The 27233-nt window shown below is 33.4% G+C and overlaps 1 protein-coding gene across 9 annotated transcripts; it reads right to left on the bottom strand.

Annotated features, from left to right (window-relative positions):
• LOC133193597 (rho guanine nucleotide exchange factor 7-like) lies at nucleotides 1–26989 on the bottom strand. Of its 9 annotated transcripts, XM_061329561.1 has the most exons (22): nucleotides 26202–26979; nucleotides 23586–23709; nucleotides 22921–23021; nucleotides 22570–22664; nucleotides 20792–20887; nucleotides 19449–19571; nucleotides 19189–19324; nucleotides 18939–18998; nucleotides 16970–17050; nucleotides 16544–16693; nucleotides 16184–16259; nucleotides 15367–15494; nucleotides 14532–14603; nucleotides 13930–14110; nucleotides 13276–13326; nucleotides 10742–10834; nucleotides 9139–9183; nucleotides 8537–8635; nucleotides 7997–8089; nucleotides 4217–4301; nucleotides 3861–3915; nucleotides 1–1594 (listed from the first exon to the last, which is right to left on the bottom strand). In XM_061329561.1, the coding sequence occupies exons 1-22, from the start codon at nucleotides 26679–26681 to the stop codon at nucleotides 1475–1477; spliced, it is 2544 nt and encodes an 847-aa protein (XP_061185545.1). In that variant the 5' UTR covers nucleotides 26682–26979; the 3' UTR covers nucleotides 1–1474. The 9 variants fall into 9 exon arrangements, with proteins under 9 accessions (XP_061185545.1, XP_061185558.1, XP_061185563.1 ...); XM_061329574.1 differs by lacking the exon at nucleotides 13276–13326 and having other exon boundaries at nucleotides 26202–26989; XM_061329579.1 differs by lacking the exon at nucleotides 7997–8089 and having other exon boundaries at nucleotides 26202–26978.
• Nucleotides 26990–27233: the final 244 nt, after the last annotated feature.

Below are 27233 nucleotides of genomic sequence, written 5' to 3'. Positions count from 1 at the left end.
TGAATCTTTGCAATTGTTTTATTTCACATTTTGTTGCAGAAACTTGCAGAAATATACATTAGACAAAGGAGACAAATCAAACATGTCCAATTATTTAAAACAATGTATTGCACAATGTTTTCATGACAACTCACAATATCATAATTTATTATCAGTCAGTGTTCACACAGACACACACTGCACGCCCCATATGGGTTGTCACATATTCCCAACAGTCACCAACTCAAACATATGTATGTCAATCATAATTACTCCAACATTTCCATTATGCACCGATATGAAGCCCAACACTATATTATAAATCATTTATCCTGATCTACATACATGTACATATAAATTAGCTTGCAACATTCCCCCTTCCCCCACCTTTATATTTCATTATTGATGTAAAGTTTGGAAATTCTCTGTGTATGTGTTTAGCATATTAAGCATATTTGGCACAAAATACAACTACCATCTCACGGTCATTAAAGAGACAAATGTTACAATTAATGAAGCATGTCCCTAAACTTAAATACATAAACTTCAGAACACAAACAACCTACATGTACAAACTGGTGATGGATATTATGCTTTTCTGATTTTCAAACATAAAATTTTACAACTTTTTTTTTAATACTGGGCCTTGCCTTCAACTGCTAGACAGGAAAAGGATATTTTGTATTCTGTACAAAATCTTCATGAAAAAAAAAATGAAATGTGCAAAAAAGAAAGCATATGCATGTATTAATACAATTTCAATGTACAGCTGTAATAAAAAGAGCTTTCCTTTTTCTACAAAATTGTAAATAAATAACATGGATGAAAGTAAATTTTATTTCACAACTTTATAATTACAAATAGTAATGAAAAAGTCAAGCACTATTGCAAATCATTTTGACAAACAAAAGACTCAAATCTCAAAATTCATCATAGAACACAATAAATAAATTTTTAAAAATGCATGAACAATTCTAAATTTTTAAACATTTTATATATAATCTTGATGATTCACAACTCTTTCAATATAATTTTGAATGAACATAATCTGATATCAGACTTACTTGATATAAATATTCTATAAAAACACAATATCTCAGTAAAATGAATGGCGTCTCACAAAGATTCCATGATTATCATAAATCTAGACCCCAAATGTTTTGGTTCTCCTTTACAAAACTGTATAAAAGCAAGCACTGTTTATAAGAAATATTGGTCCTCATACAACCTTATTTCCAACATAATGTATACAATCCTTTTCCTTAATTAAATAGGATATCCTCTAAAGCTTGTGTCAAACTTCTTACAAAATCTGACACAAGCTCAAACTCACGGTCATGTGTTTATCTATTTTAAATCAGACAAAGAACACTATTTTCAAGTAGAATTAAGCACATTTCCATTTCACATCTTATTATAGTATATGTTATTTTCTACTTTGATACATATTTATCACAAAGAGCTGCTGTTCCTATTTTCTTTCTCTCCTGATAAGTTAAGTGGGTGCTTCTTCCCATATTAGGTTGTTGTTTTTAAAGACTTTTTTGATTGTAGACTGTAGTTTTCTTCTGGCTTTCTGCTCTTCTTCTAAATCCCTCTTCATCTTTTTATGTTCCTGTAACATGTAACAAAATAAACACAGTAGAAATACTGACACACAAAAAACCCATTCAATGAAAGCAGGCAGAACCAAACAGATGTCAAAGAGACACATCAGCCATGCCGTACTGAATTAATCAACATAATATATATATGTACTGAAAATTTTGACCAACGGTCTAACAATTTTTTTTCCTTCGCTACTCAGTTTCATGATAAACATAAAGATTACAAAGTCACCTTGACAAATTTTATCTGTAAGTGAAAACAAAGTCTAACATCAAATGAATATTCTGGTAGTGTGCATATCTAGATGCAACATCTATTAAAATTTAGTCTGTGAAGGATTTATAATTCTTGTGACTGGACCTGCTCCAGACTCTGTCAAACACTTTAACTATTTCTAACACCTGGAAATGTAGGTCAAATCATCCCAGTAGGTCAGATGCTGGCCTTATTCATGGTGGGGCATAACACACAAATAAAAAATAAATACAACTAGAAAACTGACCAGTCAGCAAGGGCCCCGCCGAGGGGTAGAAATATAAGGGTGCAGCTTACAGAATGAGAATTTTGATTACAAAAATTAAAAACTATATGAAGAAGAATATGCAATAACAACTGTATTTATAAAATTTCAAGATAATTCCTAAATATCCAACAACCTGTAAAGAGTATCCCTGTATTTACATATTAAGGCAGTAAAAAACATCATATCTATAACTCAATTAAATGTACATTTAAACAAGAATAAAGCATGTGTTTTTTAAAATGCCAGCCTTCAGTGAATGCAAATATCACCCAGGCTTGACCTCAACTTCAAAACAAACATCAGACAAAGGTTAATTTATCTTAAAGTGACAAATAAAGATAAGCCTGGAAAATTTTCTGCCCCAGACAAGATAATTAATCCCATGGGATTAATTGGACTGCTCTCTCATCCTTTTCTTCCAAGTTTACAATAAGAACTTTTTCAGTAATGATAGAATGAGTTTATTATCAGACTAATAAAAAAAAACCATATCTTTATGTATATCTTGTTTTTAGAATTCAATAAAATCATAACTCATTGTGTATTTTACCAAAATAAAGTATGAATATTATTTAAATCCACATTTCAGAGAATGTAAACATCATTCAGAATTGACCTTAACTTCAAAACAAACTTCATTTGCAGACAGAGGTGTTAATTAATCTCAATTAGACAGAAACAGATAATGCTTTGGATTTTCTTCAAGAGGAAAGTTAATTAATCCCATGGGACTAGTTGCAGCTTTCATAGTTTACAATAGGAACATTCTCAGCAGTTATCTCTCTTTGCTCTGGCATTCATTCTAATGTAAAGTTAAGGAATCTACCCCACCACCCCAGCTCCAAACTGGATGACACAGAGAACCAAACTTAGCATCAAAATATGTCTTACTGCCTCTTCAACCAACATACCAAATTTGAACTTAATTGGTCAACTACAAAAAAAGTTATTAGAAAAAAACAGAAAATTTGTGGACGGAAGAATGACAGACGGACAGACAGACAGAGTGATTACTATAGGGCACCCGCAAATCCTTGCGGGGCCTTAAATATTTATCCAGGTCTTATTCTGGATTTTTCAATACAACTTAAAGTATCAATTTTTTATGTCAAATTTGGGGGCACTTCATACTTAATGTTCTCTATGTCATATCATTAGCTGACATATCATTGCCTGACATATCATTAGCTGACATATCATAAGCCGTCATTTCATTGGCTGACATATCATTAGCTGACATATTATTGGCTGACAAATCTTTGGCTGACATGTCATTGGCTGACATATCATTAGCTGACATTTCATTGGCTGACATATCATTAGCTGACATTTCATTGGCTGACATATCATTAGCTGACATTTTATTGGCTGACATATCATTAGCCAACATATCACTGGCTGACATATCATTAGCAGACATATCAATGGCCGACATTCATTGGCTGACATATTTGCTGACCTATCATTAGCCAACATTTCATTGGCCGACATATTATTGGCTTCGATATCATTGGCTGACATCTCACTGGCCAACATTCATTGACTGACATATCATAAGCCATCATTTCCTTGGCTTACATACCATTAGCTGACATATCATTGGCTGACATATCATTAGCCAACATTTCATTGGCTGACATATCATTAGCTGATATATCATTGGCTTACATACCATTAGCCAACATTTCATTGGCTGACATATTATTGGCTTCCATATCTCATTGGTTGACATATCACTGAAGAATCTCACCTGTTCTAGAGTTCTAACTTGGTCCTTTAAGGAATAAACTGTGTCCACCAATGTCCTAAACAGAAAATAATTCAACTTTAACTGCAGGTTATGATGAATCACAGATTCTTCTATCAAAAACTCAATTCAAGAAACATTGCACTTACAATAGTTTATTGATACATTTTTCTTTTTTCTTTCTTTTTTTGAAAGGGGGGGGGGGGGGGTAATTCCTTACACATCACACTAGGTACAAGTGAAGGTTTTTCATAACACCATACATATCTGACTTACTTATATCAGTAGGTTTGGGGAGCTGGGGGGTCTTAACACATTATTCTATTTATAAATTATAACCTATACTACAGTATACTCACTTTTCCTGTAGGTTACAGGGGTCGCCATCGTCTATAATTATCTTCTCCTCTTCTGGCATCAGGACATGGGGACAGGTCACGAAAGCTGTGTACAACATCAAAAAGTGGATATCACAAACAAATCACCACTCAAAGCAAGATCAACATGCTGAGAAATGATTACTAATCTAAGCACACAACAGTATTGTAATCTAATATCAACAACTTGATAAAAAAAAATTAGAGGACTTGTAACACTGTTTCCCAGGAATTGTCTAATGTACTTACTAAATTGTACAAAAAGTGATAATGAAGATTAAAATTTTTACTAAAAACCTTCAGAATGATCCCGTTCACAAAGGCAAAATGTAACAGTTAATGCGATTTTCTAATAAAAAAAGCAGTATCAAACATATATCTCACTTGGCTACCATACACCCACCACTTGAGTAAAATACACTGGCCAGCTTCACTTTCAAAGATGCAAATGTGATGATAGCAGGAAATATTTCACACTAGAAACTTAGAGACAACAAGCAGAATATTCTGCACCAAGACATAGTGAAACATACCAATGTTCTAATAAATTGGATCAAGCTTTTAGGAAACAAGGAAAATTCATTCTTGTATCTGATGGACAAAATCAAATTAAGAAGTAGAATACCATAGCTAAGAACATTCATAAATGCAAGATGAATTTAAACAAGGATTCTAAGAGTATTGCATTAGCAATACTAGTCCCCTACCGGCAAGTGTAATCTGGTTCCCATTAAATATTGAAAATGCCATAATTCCGTCAAAAATCAATGAAGCGGAATGAAATGCAAACTTGATCTATAACACATCAAGGTAAAGTCACATACCAAAAATCAGCTCAATATCTGCAAGCGTTTAGAAAAAAAGTGCGGAAAACCCCGAAAAATTGAGAAGGTCGTAATTCCATCAAAAATCATTGAAGCGGAACGAAATGCAAACTTGATCTGTAACTCATCAAGATACACTCATATACCAAAAATCAGCTCAATATCTGCAAGCGTTTAGAAGAAAAGTGCGGAAAACCAAGTGGGACAGACTGACAGACAGACAGAGGGACAGACAGACAGACAGACGGACAGACAGACAGACGGACGGACAGACTCAGAGGAAACCTATAGTCCCCTCCGGTTTCACCGGTAGGGGACTAAAAAAAGGTAAATTCATTGTTCACCTGTCAAACGTAATGTTTTTAAGAGTATTGCATTAGCAATACTAGTCCCCTACCGGCAAGTGTAATCTGGTTCCCGTTAAGAATTGAAAATGCCATAATTTCGTCAAAAATCAATGAAGCGGGACGAAATGCAAACTTGATCTATAACTAATCAAGGTAAAGCCACATACCAAAATTCAGCTCAATATCTACAAGCGTTTAGAAGAAAATTGCGGAAAACCCGTAAAAATTGAAAAGGCCTTAATTCCGTCAAAAATCAATGAAGCGGAACGAAATGCAAACTTGATCTGTAACTCATCAAGATACACTCACATACCAAAAATCAGCTCAATATCTGCAAGCGTTTAGGAAAAAAGTGCGGAAAACCAAGTGGGACAGACTGACAGACAGACAGAGGGACAGACAGACAGCTAGACAGACAGACAGACGGACAGACAGACAGACAGACAGACAGACAGACGGACAGACAGACGGACGGACCGACTCAGAGGAAACCTATAGTCCCCTCCGGTTTCACCGGTAGGGGACTAATAATAAATACTGGTAATAAAACAAGTTGGAAGATTAAGAGAACATTTTCCCCATTTCTAAAAATAAAACTTAATTGCATAATGGTATATTCATCGCAAACATATAATAAAAGCAAATAAAGCTAAACATAGCAGGGATGCAGTATACTGTAAACAGAGGAATTCTCGCCCCGTTTTCTCCTTTTGCATTCCTCTAATCTAAACAGATTTAATAGAAAAAGAGTTGTCTTTCTTTTGACACAACAAGGTCTGGGTGAATTTAAAATGAAGTAAAATGTAAAACAAATCATGAACAGGGTAAAAACATGGACCCCCTGCAAACACCAGAGGTGGGATCAGGTGCCTTGGAGAAGTAATTATCCTGTCACGCCCGCTGTGAGCCCTATGTATTGATCAGGTAGAAGTACCCCATATCAAATTTAGTATAAAAACAATGAGATAATAAATCATATGAAACATATGAAATATGTCAGCCAAAATAAGACCATCTGCAAGTATGAGGAGATAAAAATCCTGGATACAGTGTATCAGCTAAAAACAAACAAACAAACAAAACAAAACAAAAACACACACAGTTAACATAAAATAAAAGAAATAAATATGAATGTTCAAAATTACAAATAAAACAAAATTAATATCATGCAAGTAATGAAATACAACTATATCATAATTTTTTTTTTAAATTCTGTGCTTTTTATTAGATAAATTGAAAAACATTATAATTATTACCAACTGTACACTTGTATTTACCAAAAGTAAAATCATTTCACAAATTACATCAAAGATTTTTTTTTAAATTCATCCATTTAAAAAAATGCAGCTGATGGAGTTTTTTTTTTACTTCTTTTTACATAGAACAGTTATACTTAAATCATACTTAAATGATTGATGAAGTCATACTTAAATCACATGATTTCATGACATGTTAATAAAAAACTATCTAGAAGTTAGTTTTCAACAAGCTGTAACAAGTGATCTTATATTTAACATTAATGCAGTATAAAGTTACATCTCATTGAGTCAGTGCAAATGCAGTTACATCTCACTGAGTCAGTGGAGATGCAAAGTTGCATCTCACTGACTCAGTGAAAATATAAAGTTACAACTCATTGATTCAGTGAAAATATAAAGTTACAACTCATTGATTCAGTGAAAATATAAAGTTACAACTCACTGACTCTGTGGAAATAAAACTTATATCTCACTGACTCAGTGGGAATAATTATATCTCACTGAGTCAGCAGAATTACAAAATTACATCTCAATAAATGGAAATATAAAGTTGCATCTCATGCTGTATTTAACTCATTGTTTATTGTAGCATCACATCAAGTTTGTATCTGCAATCTGCATGCTGTTAATTAAACACAACCAAGTGATGGTCACCTTGATGACGTGGGGCTTTAAAAGATTGGGAGGGGAGGGGATTTATATTAAATTTTCATGCTGTTATTCATCATGAATAAATAAACATGTATGTAATGCTCTTGAAGGTGAATGTTGCAGACATCTACAGAATGATGTGCTGAGATATTCAAAAGTAAAGGTCATTCAAGGTCATAATTGATTGGCAGCTTTATATGACCAGCACAGTCGAATCCTCAGGCCTGAATCTTCAAGATTTATAAAGCGTAAACTGCCCCAACCCAGATCTGAATCCTGGACCCTAGCACCATACATTTCAAATTATTGATAGAGGTTTTAGTACTCATTCCAAGTCAGTAATTGTTTTGGTAAGTATGAATAAGTATAGAAAGAGTTTTGAAAACTACATTTTTATAGTTTATCCATAAGTCCTTATGGAAAGGGGGGGGGGGGGGGGGGGGGTGAAATTCACAGTTTTGTTCCTACATGGAATATACGAACTTTGGATGAAACTGCTTCAGTCAATTTAGAGAAAAGGGCAGAAATATGTTTAGATTTTTTAAAAAAGCATGATGGGTAGGAACTTAAAACAATAGGTAACTAGATTCTGGTATCTTAATGAAGTGGAAAAGTAATATACAAGGTGACAATACAGGTGACATCACTTGGGGACAACACATGTCAGCATTCCCAGAATACCTTGGATGCCGACATCTCGTCGAATGACATTAGGTGTGCCTGTACTCTCTGACTGTAATGGTTTCACTATGTTTACGGATTCTTTAGGCAAGGCTGCTCTCCAAAGAAAAGAATTTTTTAGATGATTTAGGCTCACAAATCAATAAGTGTAGTGGCATATCCATTTCATTGTATTTCATGTACAAAAAACATTTTTTAGAACATACAACCATAACATCAAATTTATAGTCTTAATAAATTAACTGCTAAATAATCAAGAAATCAAACGAAAACTTCTTGAAGATACACAGAAAATGTAATGGTATACAAACAAATGAAATACTTAAAAATAATGTCAAATTTCACACAAACCATGCAGATTTTTAATCAGATAGTTCTATTGTTAAAAAATCATAGAACTGAGCCATAGCTATGTGAATACACTGAATATATTCAACAATTACATAAAGGGGTGTAAATGGACAAACATATATGGAAACAGAACACAGAAGGCTAGGTTGTCCCCCGAAACAGGGGGAATCACATCAGATATAGTGTTACCTTGGACAGCTACGTCCGCTTTCTTCACACTTTCATTAATGGTACCAAGATTAGGATTAGGAAGGGGTCTCACCAACGTAAATTTTTCCTTAGCAATAGCTACAACAGACAGACAGATGACTTCATTCATAAAGCCACTTCACTAAGCTTAAAGCTGGACAAATATACACAAATTTTATAACACAAAGGTTAATGTACACAGGGTCTGATGTATTTTTGTTCCATCCATTATGAATGCATAACTGTAGAAAAAAATCTTTCCTTCGTATCATATACAGGTATGTATCTCTTATATCAAAATACGTGGCAATTCTATATATGGCACAAATTTTATTTTCAACATAAGGGCTGTAACTCTGGTAGAAGTAAAATTTTGTATTACAACTTGTCTCCCCTGATGGCAGAGTTTGATATCTCTGTACATATTTTATCATTTTTATATGTCAGAACTGTATATTCACAAAATTAGAGTCGTTTAATTGTGCGAGCCAGTCCCTTTGCTATGGGAAATGAAGCACAACAGAACCCCCCGATCATGCCCTGGTGTCCATGCACAAAATGATACTCCTCCGATTCAGGGGAGATAATTGTATCACCATAACCTTCCACGGTTCCCTCCGCACTCAGACGAAGCTTCTTAAGGTCCACTATCAGAGCAGCATTGATAAAAATAAAAACTAAAATTACTACCTACAGTCAATTAATAAGTCATTAAAATGTTAATTTCTAATGGTACAACAATGGCAATTTTTATACAAATGTTTTTAATTACTAATGTAAGATATTACACCTGTCTACAACATTGAAAGCATATTTCATGAATTCTTATCTGATACAAAAAAAAAGAGTTACATATCATTTTCTTTCAATTTTACCAAAGCTTTATGTGAAACACAAAAGAAGTGTTGCTTGGAAGGTACACAACAAGTAAAATATCCTAAGTATAAATCATGCAAAAAATTTCAGGGAAAAATCTGTGCAACTTTATAAATTTTGTTAGTTTCCCATTCTGTGACAAACAGAAAAACCCCAATTAGTGCTAGCCCTTTTTTCATTATTGTTTTATTAAAAGCTCTTTCTTTTCAATTTTAATTTTCATTTGTTTAAAAATAATCTTCCAGACTAACCTACTTAGAGGTTGAACTAATGGATTACATTGTATATATATATGAGAAAAAAACAAATTGAAATTATCCTCTCAAGTTACCTCTGTACAGATTTATCTCTGAAAATTCATCAAATACTTTGTACTAGGCAATTTTTATAAATCTACTTATTAATCAGGCTTTAATAAGTGACACTAACACATGCATTTCATGTCAGTCAATCTGACTTATAGGCAAGCATATGTGTTTAACAACATATAGCACTTGCTTCACAAAATCATTTTATGATGCCATTTCTGAACCACACACGGTTCTTTGTTGGAACTCAATAGAATTAGTGCCTAAAATAATGTCATGGATGGACAAGGGAATTAACTTTTCCTGTTCTCTTTTACACAAGAGTTCTGATCAGGGAGGTAGTTCAAAAATGGCATATTACAATTCTTGGAAAAAATAAATATAACATGTAAATAGCAAATATTACAACTCTTTAAAAAAACATATTACAATAAAAATCATGCACCAACCAAAACTTTCTGCAATCCATATTTAAAAAGAGAATATGTGCTAAAAAATGTGAATTTCTACCAAAATTTCTTTGGATCTTCATGCTTTTTTATACTTGTGCACAAAGATAACTTGCCACATACTTTTAAGCAAATCAATTTACATAGGTAAGCATTTGGGTATCATTGTAAGTATAATTGAACAGGGCACAAAAGAATATTGGAATCTTTTCTTTTCATTCTCTTGCTTCACAGAATTGATTTCAATCCTACATAAACCCAAGAGGTCAGTATACCCTGCTTTAAATAACAAGATATAAACTAAGAGACTTTCAAAACCCATTCTGTAAACAAAAAATCCCAACCACATCAAACAACATGCAGAACTGATACATTTATTGTCCAATACACAGTGGTTTTGATACAACATCATTTTAAAAAAGCAGAGCCCACATACAAAACTGACCCACTGCTTACTTAGACAAAGATCACACATTCTGTCTTTACGCCATCTAGAATTCACAGGAGATAGACACACAAAAAACAAAGAAACACACACCTCCACTCTGTACATATATGATCCCTGTACTTACAAGAGTTAACGGTGTGTCTTGTTTTAGCACTAGTGCAGTACGCCTCGATCACTTTCAGAATCAATGCATCCTCTTCCATAGTTCTGGGATCATCTGTCACAAAGAAGAAAGGGAAGTGCATCTCTCTATTTTATACAAGCAAGTCTTATTGAATGTTTATAAAAATGCAATTTGAAAGTTTTTAGAATTTGCTGCAGATACATGTATCTATACTTCTTCCTCTTTTTAGAAAAAAAATTCCTCTGTAAAATATGATAAGACTGCTGTGGGAAGTTAAGGTTTGTAATTTTTGCATTAAATTAATGCTCACTTTATAAGAAAAAATGTGCATTGTTCATGCAAGGCAGCTAGACCAAAAAACAAAATAATAAATAAATAAAAATATAGCAATTGTAGGCAGATTAATTTTTTTTGTTTAAATCATGCAAAGTGTGTACATTTTTTTCATTCTTTTAATTTTTTTGACATGCAGTCAAATTATCAGGGAGATGTACGTTTATCTATATATTCAAACCAAATAAGAGGAAAAGCTACTGAATTAATCTGAGGAATACATTCGATACTTAAAATTGTTATTGGATGTCATAAACATGTATAAATATTTATTAGAATTGCATTCAATAAAAGTGGAAAGTAAAGAAATCTAAAAAAAAAAAATGTAAAATAAAAAATAGATAAGGAACTCAAAATTAAGCCATAACAGTAGGACAACATCAAGTCAGCAATACACAATGAAACTTTGATGTAATGTTTTTACACAATTAACTGAAAATTTATTTTATTTTAACCCAATGCAGCTCAAAAACAGCAATTTTCTAACTTGGCAGATAATGTCCATGTACATGTATTTTAAGGAATGAATTTAATAGCTACCCAAGTTATACTGTATAACCTGGGATGGGCAGTTTACACTTTACAAACTGCAAACTGTTCTAACCTAGTTTATACAAGTATAATTTGGATGGCTGTTAAGTTTACTCCTTATAATCTAGTTTTCTGTCACTGAATGTTAAAAAAGATATATTTTCACTACCCCTTCAAAAAACATTCAGACATACAACAAGAGGCCCATGGGCCACATCGCTCACCTGAATACACTGGCTAGGAAAAAGCACAAATCACTTCAGTATTGAAAAGTTTAAAGGGGGACCTGGATTTTGAACTACCTGAGGATGCTTCCATATCAATATAACAAATGGCTTTGCTGTTCTTGAGCAGAAGATTTTTAAAGATTTGATTCCTATATATTCCCTTGTTAAAAATTTGATCCCCCATGGTGGACCCTCCCTACCCCCCCCCCCCCCCCCCCCACCATCATTTAAACAAACTTGAATCTACAATACCTGAAGATGCTTCCATATCAATATGACTAAACATGGCTTTTCTGTTGTTGAAAAGATTTTTTCCTATATATTCCTATGTAAAAATTTGATCCCACATTGTGACCCCACCCTACCTCTGGGGGTTATGATTTGAACAAACTTGAATCTACACTACCTGAAGATGCCTCCATATCAATATGACAAATCATGGCTTTGCTGTTCCTGAGAAGAAGATTTTTCAAGTTTTTCCCCTATATATATTCCTATGTAAAACTATGATCCCCCATTGTGGCCCCACCCTACCCCTAGAGGTACCGTTATGATTTGAACAAACTTGAATCTACACTACCTGAAGATGCCTCCATATCAATATGACAAAACATGGCTTTGCTGTTCCTGAGAAGAAGATTTTTCAAGTTTTATTCCCTATATATTCCAATGTAAAACTATAATCCCCCATTGTGGCCCCATCCTACCCCCAGGGGTCATGATTTGAACAAACTTGAATCTACACTACCTGAGGATGATTCCATATCAATATGACTAATTGTGGTTTAGTTGTTCTTGAGGAGAAGATTTTTAAAGATTTATTCCTATATATTCCTATGTAAAACTTTGATCCCCCATTGTGGTCCCACCCTACCCTAGGGGGTCATGATTTGAACAAACTTGAATCTACACTATGTAATGAAGGTCTCACATAAGTTTCAACTTTTACAGCCCAGTGGTTCTTGAGAAGAAGATTTTTAAAAGATACCATCAAATTTTCACTAATTCTTTATTATCTCCCCTTGAAAGAGGGTGTGGCCCTTCATTTGAACAAACTTGAATCCCCTTTACCCAAGGATACTTTGTGGCAAGTTTGGTTAAAATTGGCCCAGTGGTTCTGGAGAAGAAGTCAAAAATGTGAAAAGTTTACAGACGGACGGACAGATGGACGGACAGACAGATGGACGGACGACGGACAAAATGTGATCAGAAAACCTCACTTGAGCCTTTGGTTCAGGTGAGCTAAAAATTTTAATGTAAAGAGGATTGATGTATTTTTTATGCAAGTCATATAGGCAACACAAGTTATATGATATAAACTTTTTTTTCTATCCAAATCAATGGCATGTTACAACAAAAATTAAATTATAAATAAATAACTTCAAAGTTTCATTGCTTTGCTATCAGGCAATCCTAACAGACATGTGACACTTTAATACTAACATTGTCGCCATTTGTATTTATAATCATACTCATCCTGAGAATGGGTCCGCACTAAGAAAATCAAAGTCTTGTTTAAAAGGCGTAACAGCATTATTAAATTGAAATAAGTAAATGAACTCGATTAATCACAAACTAAATATACTAAAGTAAACAAAGGATGCCAAGTTTTTACTTCTAGCTCCTAAACTCTAAAATTCATGAACAAATTAGTTTTTAATCTTGAAGCATCATTTTTTTCAAACGCATTTCAAACTGTAGTGACTAAAGGCACAAACTGCTTAGAATTTTTAATTGTGGTAATCAATGCTTAGCATCAAGCCTTCAGTTATTTGTGCTATTTGATTTTGTTGTACATAAAAACAATAGTTGACTTCTACTGAGAGCACCTTCAAAGGCCTATGTATATAGATTACAACATTCATATTATTTGCGCTGGTGCACACTTTTTTCCCCCCAAGTATTTTTTTCACCCAAAAATAGAAGGTGTGCATTATAGACTGTACACAGGGAAAAATGCCACCCTTTTGCTTCTGCTGAATTTGCTAAAGCTTTCAATTTTTATCATGACAAGGTAAAACCATAAATTACATCCTGTACTTCATTGATTCTTTAAACTGATATTTTCCGCTAATTAAGTATTACTTTAACCGTTACCTGGTTTCCGCCTGACAGGTTTCCTACCCATACGAGGACTTCTGACTAGATCCTCCTTACATGGGAGGTGCTGTCTGAGGGGTGGGGAGGGGCGGAGACAGGACATTGTCCAGGTGGAATGTGTCACCAGTGCGGTCTTAGCTGGAGTCAACAAACTTATACTAGGCTGGGAGGTCGAAATCTGTAAAAACAAGTGTCCCAATTTAAATCTGTAAAAACACATGTCCAGATTAAAGTCGGACAACTTTACACTTGTAAAACAAGTGTCCCAGTTAAAGTCGGAGACTGAAACAAACTTACACTTCTAAAACAAGTGTCCCGATTAAAGTCAGACAAACTTACACTGTAAAACAAGGGGCCCAGTTAGAAGCAAGACTAAAAGAAATGTGACAACTGCTTTCCTCGTAAAATGAAACATTATTATTTAGACTTCATGAAGCAAGTGATGATTAAATACCATAAAATTGCATTATGAGTGACTTATAATTCATACTGATTCAAGAATGCTGTAAATTTTAATTTGAATGTCATTTACGAGAAATACTGAGTTATACATGATAACTCTATTATACATGGTATTAAACTCTAGTGATTGTATTTACCTCTCCATAAGTGGTGATCTGTTTTGCCATATCTATGTCAGGTGTGTTGGAGTTAGGAAGTGAACGAGTCTCCTAAAACAGAAGTATTTATATACACCACAATATGTATTTAAATACTTATCTAAATTATGATATATCCTTAATATAATCAAAATTACCAGTGTAGTATTAACTTACTTCTTTGGATTATTTCAAGTAATTATTTACATGTTAAATGCTTTATTTACATCAAAAATAATAAATTTTATGCCACTGATTTACTAGAATAAATTACACAGTAAAAACTTCTGCACTCTAATGCCCTATTCACATGAATGCGCATTAAATATCTAATTCTCAATATATTGATTCAAAGTTAAATAATGCAAATGAAAATTATATGAATTAAATTGCATTCACATGACAGATAATTCAAAGTAAACTAATGCGCATTAAAATCTATTTCCAGAGTAAGGCTATTATGATGTCATTTGCAAATCACATCACCTTATGTAGAGCAGATAATACATTTGACATAATGACATAGTGTGTCTGAACACATTTTTAATGATAAACTTAATTTTTCTTTGTTTTTCACTCAAAAATAGCATAAGTACTTATATCTGACCACTGACATATGCCATGTGGCTTAATTGTGCTATGATGCATGCGTCACAATTAAATTTCAAATTAGCTTCGCTTAGTGTTTACACAGAGTTAATGTGAAGTAATTTGATGCGCAGTAAATGAATTTGAATTAAACTAATTTGCAGTAAGTTCTCTGTATGAACACTGTTCAAATATTATTTGCAGTAACTTCCATTTAACATCTATTATATAATCTACATGTTCATACCTGAAAACTTTTACTGCTGGGTCCATTCATCACTGTAACCTGAGCTTGGTCCTTCCCTAGGGCCTCGACCCAGCCCGCTGCATCCATGGGGCTCCCACAGGTCACAATTATCTTATCTATCATATTACCTAAACATAATTTTAAAACATTAAAATGATGATCTTACATGATACCACACCAACACTATAGTGAGTAATAAACATGTAAATATCAATGTTATCAGTAAAATTTAAAATGTTGATATTATTTCCTGTGGTTTATACCTGATATTTCTATTATCAGTATAAATTCCTTTGGTTTATACCTAATATTTTATTATCAGTGAAATTTCCTATGGTTTATACCTGATATTTCTATTATCAGTATCCCTTGGTTTATAACTGATATCTCTATTATCAGTATCCCATGGTTTATACCTGATATCTCTTTTATCAGTATCCCATGGTTTATAACTGATACCTCTATTATGAATATCCCATGGTTTATAACTGATATCTCTATTATCAGTATCCCATGGTTTATAACTGATATCTCTATTATCAGTATCCCATGGTTTATAACTGATATCTCTATTATCAATATCCCATGGTTTATAACTGATATCTCTATTATGAATATCCCATGGTTTATAACTGATATCTCTATTATCAATATCCCATGGTTTATAACTGATACCTCTATTATCAGTATCCCATGGTTTATAACTGATATCTCTATTATCAATATCCCATGGTTTATAACTGATATCTCTATTATCAGTATCCCAAGGTTTATAACTAATATCTCATTTATCAGTACAATTTCCTGTGGTTTATACCTGATATTTCAAAGCTACACTCCATATCCTCTTCCTCTATGATGCTTACAGTCATTCCACTGAGTGGTAATTTACCCTGAAAGTCAGCAGTACACAACTTGATAATGACAATTACTATAGCAGTATATTCTGGAACTTTATGTAAAATACTGACAGAAATATTTCTCAACTGTTTCCAATACAATCCTCTTGGCTTAATACAGGTAATGTTTGATATTCTTTACCTCATACTGGTACCCGCTGAGTCGGGGGCTCATTGACAACATAACAGGAAATGATTGATATTCTTTACCTCATACTGGTACCCACTGAGTCAGGGGCTCATTGACAACATAACAGGTAATGTTTGATATTCTTTACCTCATACTGGTACCCGCTGAGTCGGGGGCTCATTGACAACATAACAAGTAGACCAGGGAACAACACAAATATCCGGTCATTTTTGTCACCATTCAGGGAGGTCACCTGTACCTGGGACAACCTGACCACCTCCCCGAGCTTGGCTATATCCTGTAAAAAGTGAGAAATAATAACTAGAACTTATCACAAATCATACTTCTAGAGATCTGAACAAAACACTTTTATGTCAAGTGCTTTTATATACAGGTATATTTATTATACATCATACATGTATTTTAAATTCTGCTGTTTTGGTAAACTTTTCAAAATTCTGATCTTTAAATGTATTTAATATTACTTACAAAAATTATCACTCAAAGTAGCCCTGTGCTTAAAGACTACTTTGCTAATACATGTATATAATGCAAACTATATAAAAATGATTACCTCCCCTGCCCAGCCCTTTATAGAACTTGTTAATATCTCATACTCCATCTCTTTACACTTTCTAATTTCCATGCAAGCATTCTGTAAATAAACCAAAAATAAATCAGTAAATCTAAAAATAAGACAGCATCTACATGCAAGTCTTACATAAAATATCTTATTATGAGAAAACATTAAAATCACTATATAGGTATATCATACATGTACTACATACATAAAAGAAACATCCTACCTCAACAAAGTAAAAGTTACTGTATAAACACGGTATTTCTGTGGCTCAAAGTTTATGTGATCTAATCATTCAAAATTAGCATTCTAGTTTCTTATGACTCCATTTGAATAGGAATACAGTAAAACTTGGTTATAAGGGGAAGTGACTGGGACTTTGAATTTTACTTCCTTATATTTATCCCTATGAAGAAGAAAGTGAAAAGTCGCCTAAAGGATTAATAAAAAAAATTACTTATATCCAAGATTTCCTAATAACAGAGGACTTTATAACCAAGTTTTACTGTACTGAAATTTTAAACATATTATGATTATCTTTTTTAGTGAATTTGACAGAACAACCCCAGAAATCACTAAATACACTTTAGCTATTTAAATTATATATATTTCATATATATTTAAGTACCCATTTAACATATTTCACTGAGATGGTTTTCAGTATTCAGATGTATGTAAAGCTATTCCTCCTAGAAAAACATAGTATGAATAAACTTACATTGTAATGGCTATAATATTTCTCTTTAGTGTATACATACAGTACCATGATACCTCTGTTTTGTCAGCTTTTAAAAGCTATTTCTGTGTAGTGTATACTTACAGCAATATCTTTGCAGTATAAACTTAGGGTTATTACAATTTTAAAAAAGCTACACAAGGACTCCAGAATATATCACAGGTACCACCCATATTTTTTTCTTGAAAAAGAAAAATATTTTTTTTCTGGAAAAAGGAACCATGCAAAGATTTTTTTTTCATACTGGGGCCTGGGGTAAAAGCAATTAATTAAATGTACAAATCTTATAGCCGTTGTTCATTGATTATTCCCACTTGTTATATCAGTATCAAGGCGTCAATAATAACTATCTTTAAACATGAGCATAATGAGCAAAAGTAACTGTAAATCAGACTCAAGATTCCATGTTTTCTTTATTGTCAGATCAAATTTGCTTCGACTTATAGACTTCTTCGCTAACCAAGGGTTTCTGATCCGCTACTCTCCTCACAAACACTTAGCCTATGGTGCTGAAAAAAATCAGGATTTTTTTTCTCAAGTTGTGATTGGAGTTGATTGATATCGTTTGACCAATCAGCAATTGCTTTTTGTAAACGAAGATAACTGCGTTTGGGATATATCTTGACTCTTTAGTCTCGCGAATGAAAAACACAAGTAAACAATGATCCCTAAGATAACATGCCATTCTACAAATAGCTATGGTGTCATCCAGTCTTAAGTTAATGTGCATATACATGTAATTTGATCAGGATTCTATATAGCAGATGTAGTTTTCCATGCTAAATAAAATTAAACATCGCTTGATATCTCGTTAATTATTCTCGAAAACTTTTTTTAAATTTGCTCTTATTTCTGTCGATGACGCAATGTGTGCGTATGTGGTAAGATTCGAGATCACATGATGTAAACAAACCCGACTTTTAACAGCACCATAGGCCAAGGGTTTGTGAGAAGAGTAGCAGTTCAGAAACCATTGGCTAGCGAAGATGACTTGGAGAATGCTACCAATGTTTCCAATAAACTTGCCTATGTTATAAACAGGAAAAAAAATATAGCCATGTTTATTACCCAAGCAGGCAGGGTTAGAAGATATTTTTAAAAGTAATACCATGGATAGATTTTATAGAATTGATTTATTCATGAGTACCCCCACGGATAGAAGAGAGGGGTCAGGTAGAGTTTTTACTGGAAGAGCCCGTACCCTATTTTAGATATACATGTACTTACAGCTATTTCCCTGTATACAGATATGGCTCTTTGAGTATCCCCTCTGTCTATGTGACTCTCCTATAATAAAATTTTCTCAATTAACTGCCATATACACATACACATGTATTTTAATGAAAATATTATATAATTTTACATCCTGTTTGAAAATCTGATTTTAAAAACCAACAAAATTATGTCCAAAGAAGTCTGTATGTGAAATACATTTTGTATTATATTTGTGTGTGTGTGGTCAGAAAGCAATGCTTACCTCTATATGCCTTTCCAGCTCCTTTAGGAGACTGGGATACTTGTCTAACCGGGTAAATGGCTTGTACAGATTTGTAGTTAACATCATTGTTCCTTTAGTAGCACCAATTGATTCCATAAACTTATTCAGTTCATCTCTGAAAATGACACATATTCTTAGCTTCTTCATAACAGTTTTTTTAAAACTAAATATTTTATTATTTGATAAAAAATTTTAATGACTGCCCCATAAAAACAATGCTTCTTAGTTTGCCTCTTTACCTTTTGTTTTGTAGAATGGCTGCAGCTTGAGGATGATTAGCTGAGTACGCCATATAGAGCTCCTTCACACGAGGGGCATACTTAAGAAACACTCCTCCCACCCTTCTCTGGTGAGGTGGCTGTCTATAGATGGAAAAAATTATTAGTAAAGAATAAAATTTATTACATTTTCAACAGTGAAATACTGCAATTTATTTACTGAATAAAAGTGATATTCTGACACAGTGTGAAAGGATATCAAAATGGTATTCTCAAAGTGTGAGGATATCAGAAGTGCGGCAAAACTAACAAATTTCCTTCCCTTCACGCAGAGTGTTTTTTTTTTTTTTTAAATCCCTGGCCTGTTATAAGATAGAGTTAATAAACCATCCTGACAAAGACTAATAGTTATACTGCCAAAGTTTTTCCAAATAAGTCGTTAAAAATCCATGTTTACAACCTTTTTCAACATGCAATCACTTAGCTATGACATCTCAACCGCTCAACTATGACGTCACAGCCTATGACACTGTGTTACGAAAGATATAGGCAATGGGAAAATCTAAGAAAATGTAATGAACAGAAAATTCAATGTTTTGTAGATGAATATGGAATTTATTTCACTCCTGAGACTCGTGAAAATATAAAAAAAAAATTCTGTCCCACTCGTGAAATAAATTCCATATTCATCTACAAAACATTGAATATCCTCTATGTCTATCATGGCAAATATCCTGTACATTCTCCTTGTGTAACAGTCAACCAGCAACATATTGTAATAGATGATACATTTCTACCATAATGGAGCGTGGTGAACAAAATTTGCAAGTGTTCATATGTTTTGTTTTCTTTTGAATACTTATTCTTTATCTCACAATTATAATATTCTTGTACAGCATCGAAACCTATTTATTTTTTTTTTTTTAAAATTCAAACATAAAGAACTTGGATAGCTAACATTGGAAAATAAGTCATTGATAAATACCATTTCAAACATCTCAAATATCACTGTGCAGAGCATGCCAAATTTTTTAAAAATATTATTTTCATTCATTTATAAAAGAGCACCTGTTTTAACAGAAATATTACATAACCATGTGTAAATCATGCAAGTCAGACAGATGGTTTGCTCTGCAATGGAATCAACACATTCACAGCCAAAACATCACACCTGGGAATAATCAGCTGACTATCTATTTATCAGGTTATCATGCTTGTTTATAATTTCTCACAGCTAACACATAAAAATAAATCATGTGTTACTTGTGCCCTATGTAAAGTGAACCATTTCCCCATCATCCTGGCATATCCTATACATCTGTGATCTTGGAATAACAAAGCTACTACGTCTGTTTTATACTCACTTCATGCACTCTTCTATGGCTAAAAGAAAAGTGTTCTGGAATGATATGATCTCCTCTATGTTCCCAATCAGCTGAGAGTACTCTGTGGGGGTCAGTCTAAAAACAGGAACAAGAGGTCCATGGACCACAACGCTCACCTGAGACAGCCTTGCTGTTATTGAGAGGAAGATTTTTTCTATTTTTTTCCTTCTATACACCTATAAAATTTTTGTTCCCATTTTGTGGCCTCATCCTACTCTTGGCGTTATGAATTTAACAAACTTGAATCCACACTACCTGAGAATGCTTGCATTTTAATACGAATGGTATGCCAAAATAGTTTTATGAGGGAAAAAATTTAAGATTTTTTCTCCTACAAATTGCTATGCAGAATATTGTACATGTAAATATGACCAATCATAATCCTTAAAGCTATTGAAAAGATTTCATCAGATTTTCTGAATGTATTCCTATCAATAACTTTGAACCTTTATTGTGGCCCCACCTTACCCACAGGGGCTATAATTGGAACAAGCTTGAATCTTCACTACCTAAGAATGATTGCACATCAACATCATTAATCATGGTCCTGCTGTTCTCAAGAAATTTTTTCCAGTATACTCCTATGAAAAAATTTGATTCTCTTTTGTGGCCCCACCTTACTCCAGGGGACCCTGGAATGAACAAATTAAGATTTACACTGTGTAAAGACAGACAAAGTTTTTGTCCTTTTTGGCCCACTTGTTCTTGAGAAAAAGATTTTTAAATGATGCCACCAAATTTCACCATTTTCTAATTATCTCCCCTTAAAAAAAAGTGTGGCCCTTTATTTGAACAAAACTTGAATTCCCTCCACTCAAAGATGATTTGTGGTAAGTTTGATTGAAATTGGCCTGGTGGTTCTGATGGGGAAGTTGAAAATATGAAAAGTTTACAAACAACACATGACACACTGCAGACAGACAGACTTTAACCAGAAAAGTTCACTTGAGTCTTAGGCTCAGGTGAGCTAAAGTGCTAAAGATACTGACAGATAATTAGCTTGTTGTCAAAATAGTATGTCAAAATTGGTCCACAAAAAATTGCAGTTAATAAAATAAATTAACTGATGAAAGTTCATACAAAACCTATTGAAAGGAATCAATTAACTTTAGTACATGTATATTTATTGGCAATATTTATTGTATATTTATTGGCAATATTTATTGTATATTTATTGGCAATATTTATTTATTTATTTGAATCAGTCAACTTACATGGATAACTTATGTATTAACTGTGAGTTAGCAACATTGCTCTTACAAGATCTAGAGTTGAATTTGATTATTTGTATGGATGAATTCTAGATTGGCTTTATACAGATTGTAACACTGTTATTTGAATTGAATCTGATTATTTGTATGGATGAGTTCTATATTGGCTATATGCGGATTGTAACGCTGTTATCTGAGTTGAATCTGTTGACTTATATGGATCAATTACACAATTACATATCAATTGTATGTGTGTAACGCTTGTTACTTGAGTCTGTTAACTTACATGGTTGAGTTATATATCAATTGTATGTGTGTAACATTTGTTACTTGAGTTTGTTGACTTACATGGATGAGGTATGAATTGTCTGAATGTAAGTTTGTAACACTTGTTATCCGAGTTTGTTGACTTATATGGATGAGTTAGGAGTTGGCTGAATGTAATTTTGTAACACTTGTTATCTGAGTTTGTTGACCTACATGGATGAGTTATGAATTGGATGAATGTAAGTTTGTAACACTTGTTATTTGAGTTTGTTGACTTACATGGATGAGTTATGAATTGGCTGAATGTACGTTTGTAACACTGTTGTTAATTCCTGGACATGTGTTTTCTCAGTTTCAATCACATTCTGTAAAACCTGAAAATTAAAATAAAAATGACCATTACTGTACAATAATGTAAAATGTAAAGTGAAGTCCTCGAGTGGTCTGTATCATCAGGGTCTTATATTCTTAATGACTTTGTCCTTGATATACTACCTAAATTTATCCTTAGTCTCTTCAATGACTCAATAATAAAAGAAAGCATTCTTTTTAAATATCAATCAGAAAAAAACTGTAGAATTTAAATCCTTAAAAAATGAATTTTCAAACAATGAATGGGAAAAAACTTACCACATTATGATAATACTGCATGCTCTCTCGTTTATAAACTTGAACGTCCCCCTTCAGGGCCCCTGACTGTCTCTTTCCTGGGATATCTTGTGTAACAATATCTGAAAAATAAAAATTAATCTGAGGGGACAAACTGGAATATGTATAATCATCAAGTTTTAAACTTTTATTTAGTCAAAAAAATTAAGGTTTTCTTTTTCTTTGTAGCAAAAAGTACAATTCACATGTTTCAGTTTAAAATTTCCCCCCTTTTGAGCGGAGAAAATTGTTAGTTTAAAGGAAAATAAAACTATTTGTTAGGGAATTAAGATGTTTTTGAACACAAAGGCAGGAAGCCCTAAATTGATCAAATTTAATTTGGAGGAGAAAAAAAAGTCTAATAGCTGAGTGTCTGCCTCCAGAGTTCTGTGGTGCTTTGGTTCATCTTGATCAAGTATTGTAAAGTCAGATAATGGCAGGAAATGGATATATCAAAACAACCAAAATATATCAAACATCTAAAAATAAAACTAACAAGTTCAACAATCTGTATTATAAACTCTGTATAAACCTTGCTTTTGTTCCTCCTTATAGGTTTTTATTTATAACCACCATGAAAAACGACAGTAACAATTGTGAATGACTTATCCCACATGAGAATTTAACATTTTAAGTATGATACTTACCAGATTTGAGTTCCTTGACGTAGTTACTGGGGAACCAGCCTGTTTTGCCATTCAGTGTTCCCTCCCACCACCCTCCATCCATTGTCTGGGACACAGTTATTATGTCACCCTTGTTCAAACACAACTAAAAATAATAAATATATTCAGAATTAATACAAGAGTCTGATGATATGTCTATTTGGAGTATTTAATAAGGGACAGCTTTAAGTTAAGACTTTCCTTTTGTTTTGTGTTGATATCTTATGTCAATGTTTATTAATACTCATAGAAAAATCATGATGAGTCCGATTCAGAGAACACAGAGTTTTGAAATTTAGTCTCTATATCAGGTCTGTACAATAAATTTTTGGTGGAGTTATCATCTTTTGCTGTTGTAGATGATAAGTAAGCAGTGACTTCTGATTAATCATAAACACACTTTAAGCTGGGTTCAGTGAGTTGATACTACTCAGTACAAATTAAGATGCTTTATCAAAACCAGCAGCTCTTTCTCCTTCATGAAATAGACAACTCAAATGGACCACACCTAACTGACCAATTCCCTGAATACCAATGACCCTTACTCATACAACTGCTTAATGTATCAGAGTAACTGTCTTAAGAGGCCTCCAAATGTGTATACAAACATACGAAAGCAATCTTGTGTACTGGGCCCATGTAAAAAGCATGTCTGTAAAATCATAAGCACCTGTCAAAAATCCATTCTCCATCACATTACAAAATTAAGAACATATAACACAGATCAAAGACCCCCTGGGGCAGGAGATTGACCCCCTCACTGCTGGGTGCCCTCATCATAACTCACCGCCTGATTTCTATGGCAGTGCCTCATCATCTCCTGGAGAAAACATGTGTTTAGTTAGACAGACTGGTAAATATAACACAGTCTGATGGTGTAGGGGGAATTCTAATGCAGCCTCCAGAAGTATTACAAATTCCTCATTTAAAACCTATATCTGCAACCTGTTTCTCTGCTGTTTACATGTGTACGCCATAAGATTTGACCTAAAACTCTTTGATGTATTCAGTATGTGGATTTCATGTTTTTAATTGTGCGATTTATTTTAATACTAAGATTAGGTGTAATAAACAGCCATTGGCTGGAAACATTTTTATTACACACAATTTGCATTTGTCATTAAATATATCTAATCTGTAAAACATATAAATCACACAGCTTTTTATCTTACCTTATTATAAAAAACCCTTAAACATTACAGAGGGTAATATTTTGTATCAGCAGTGCTGGTGCTGTTTGCTGACTGGGGGTTAATGCCATCCCCTTATCTTATCATCAATTCCTGATATACCCCATCAACCCATTAAAACGGTAGACTTGAAAGTCACTTCATGAAATTATTTTCTGAATCTACGATAATTTTAACATAAAAACTGGCTACTAAATATCAATGTTTTTCAAAATATAGAGATAAATTTGTCAAATAAAGTCTCTCTTTTTCCTCAACTTTTGTCTATATAGGAATGAGCTATATCTTAAGAAAAATTTAAAACCTTTTTCTTTCTGAGTATAAAATATCTTAGCAATATGTGTCAGAGTGCATATTAAAGCATTAATTAATGGTGAGGATGTGTATTCTCTTATGTTGACACTGTCTATATATTAGCCTTACTCTAGGGAAGTCCCTAGCATCTTAAACTACAGTAGATGAGAGATACAAAACTAAAATATATCAGAATATACACAAAGCAATAGTTGGGAAAACATCAGCGTTAATGGACCTGACATTAAGACTTGACTCTGTCTAATCTCCTCATGAAAAACTCGCCTCCCTAAAAACTGCGACCCCCAACCTGACCTGTAAATGAGAGGTGAGACCAAACAAGCTGGAATATGACAGCTGATATCAGCATTGATAATCCGAATCAAACAAGTACAGGAGAATGCTTCTTATATCCCAGCACAAAAAACCTCTAGTGATAAACAGAAAATAACGGCATCATTCTTAATCACACCTCACAACAGGTGGCTTTCCTGTGTTAGGAATCGGAATTATATATTTTACATAGGAGTTCTTGCTCAATAATTATAATAGCAGCATCACTTTTGTTTTTCACAAAGATTCTAGATATGTAAAATTATTCTCTCTGAAATTACTTACAGGAAACGTGAATGATCAGAACTGCTTGGGACAGGTTTCTTACAATGCATTAGTGAATGGAAACATTCAGGGAAATAATTCTGATCATGTTTACGTCAATTAACTTGGTAAAAAGATCTCTATTTTTTCCTGTTTTTAACATTCAACAAACATACACTTAGTACACAATGACAGATGAAACAGATGGATGAATCCATGTTTAACAACTTGAGTAATAAATAGACATAAACAATTGTACAACAGATGCCAGTTTTGGCTCATTTATCAACTGCATTTTGATCACTAGCACTAGTCATTCCAATCTTAACATGAAAAACATATACATTTCTGATGTGGTACATTTACTTCATAGGGACTAGCTTTGTGGTGGATTTTTTGCAACACAATCAAATATAACACTGAATGCATTTTTTGTAACTAATATGAATGCAAATAAAAAATTATGAAACTTTCTATATAAACCTATCTCAGCATTGTATGTGTAAACTATACCTACCTCATCATTGTTTGTGCCCTTAAAATTGTGAATGGCCTTGACCCTTTTAGGCGGGTGTCCTGGCTCTCCCATCTTTCTGAGGTTGAGAGGTTTGGGTTTGGGCAGTGGTTTGTAGGCCTGGGGAATAAGGTTAGCTGTGGCAATAGCCTTTGGTTTTGGTCTTACATTCTGTATAGATTCATACGGACATTCATGGACCTCATCAAATGACTCGTAGATGGGTTCTGAACTCTCCTGTTGCTGGAGGAAGAGATCAGTGTCCTCGATGTGGATAACAGTGTTACGTGGCGACAGAGACAGAGACGAAGTTTCAGAATCAACTTCCTGTCCAGTATCCAATGGTAATGGCACACTAGGCTTGTGTCCTTGTTCCTCTAAAATAGCAATAAAATCGTTAATTTCATTCACAATTAAATCAAAATCCTCTGATAGTTCCTGGCTGCGAGTTTTCTTCTTTTTGAAATGACTTTCACTTGCCATGACTATAGAACAAGGATGTTAGCTTAATGTAGACAAGCAACTTCAAAGGTTATCAGGTATTTGCTCCTGATTTTGAAATCCCAATCTTCTATACAGAACAAGATATCCCATCTCTTTCCCATAGTTTCATCTTTACTTATGTCTGCCTTCAGCAGCAGGAGATTGTTTTGAGGCCCAAACGAAGGAAAACATTCAAATAAAATCTATCTCACGTTTTACCACACTACAAACAACCCACTAAACCAACAGCTGCTCAAAATCTTGCTGCCAAGAAAATTACATTACACATTCTCAAACACAGAAATTCTAGGGATTTTTAAAACAACCATTAGATAAGATATCAGATAGATCCCCTTTGAGGGCCCCAGAAACCCAAAGATTTCCACAACTGATTGGAAGGTCTTTCATGTTTTTAATAATTGGGGGTCAGGAGGGGACAATTAGGATACTGATGAGGCAGTATAGATAAAACATCCCTTATCTACCAATAAACCTATCAGTACCCATCTATCACATGGCATCTCAACACTACTTTTATCACCTCAGTTCATC

The sequence above is a fragment of the Saccostrea echinata genome, unplaced genomic scaffold (assembly GCF_033153115.1).
Source record: "Saccostrea echinata isolate AGI-Se365-2 ecotype Australia unplaced genomic scaffold, CSIRO_AGI_Sech_v1 ptg000001l, whole genome shotgun sequence".
NCBI classification, from domain to species: domain Eukaryota; kingdom Metazoa; phylum Mollusca; class Bivalvia; order Ostreida; family Ostreidae; genus Saccostrea; species Saccostrea echinata.
The sequence above is the reverse complement of the archived record's forward strand: the minus strand, read 5'-3'. Positions and strand labels throughout refer to the sequence as shown.

Excerpts from the sequence above, each read along its gene's own strand:
- LOC133193597 (XM_061329561.1), bottom strand. The coding sequence starts at position 26,681 with ATGGCAAGTGAAAGTCATTTCAAAAAGAAGAAAACTCGCAGCCAGGAA. Across the intron at positions 13,327-13,929 it reads ACCTGTCAGGCGGAAACCAG|TGCGGACCCATTCTCAGGAT; the intron begins GTAACGGTTAAA and ends TGATTTTCTTAG. Across the intron at positions 4,302-7,996 it reads ACGAGATGTCGGCATCCAAG|CTTTCGTGACCTGTCCCCAT; the intron begins GTATTCTGGGAA and ends TGTTGTACACAG.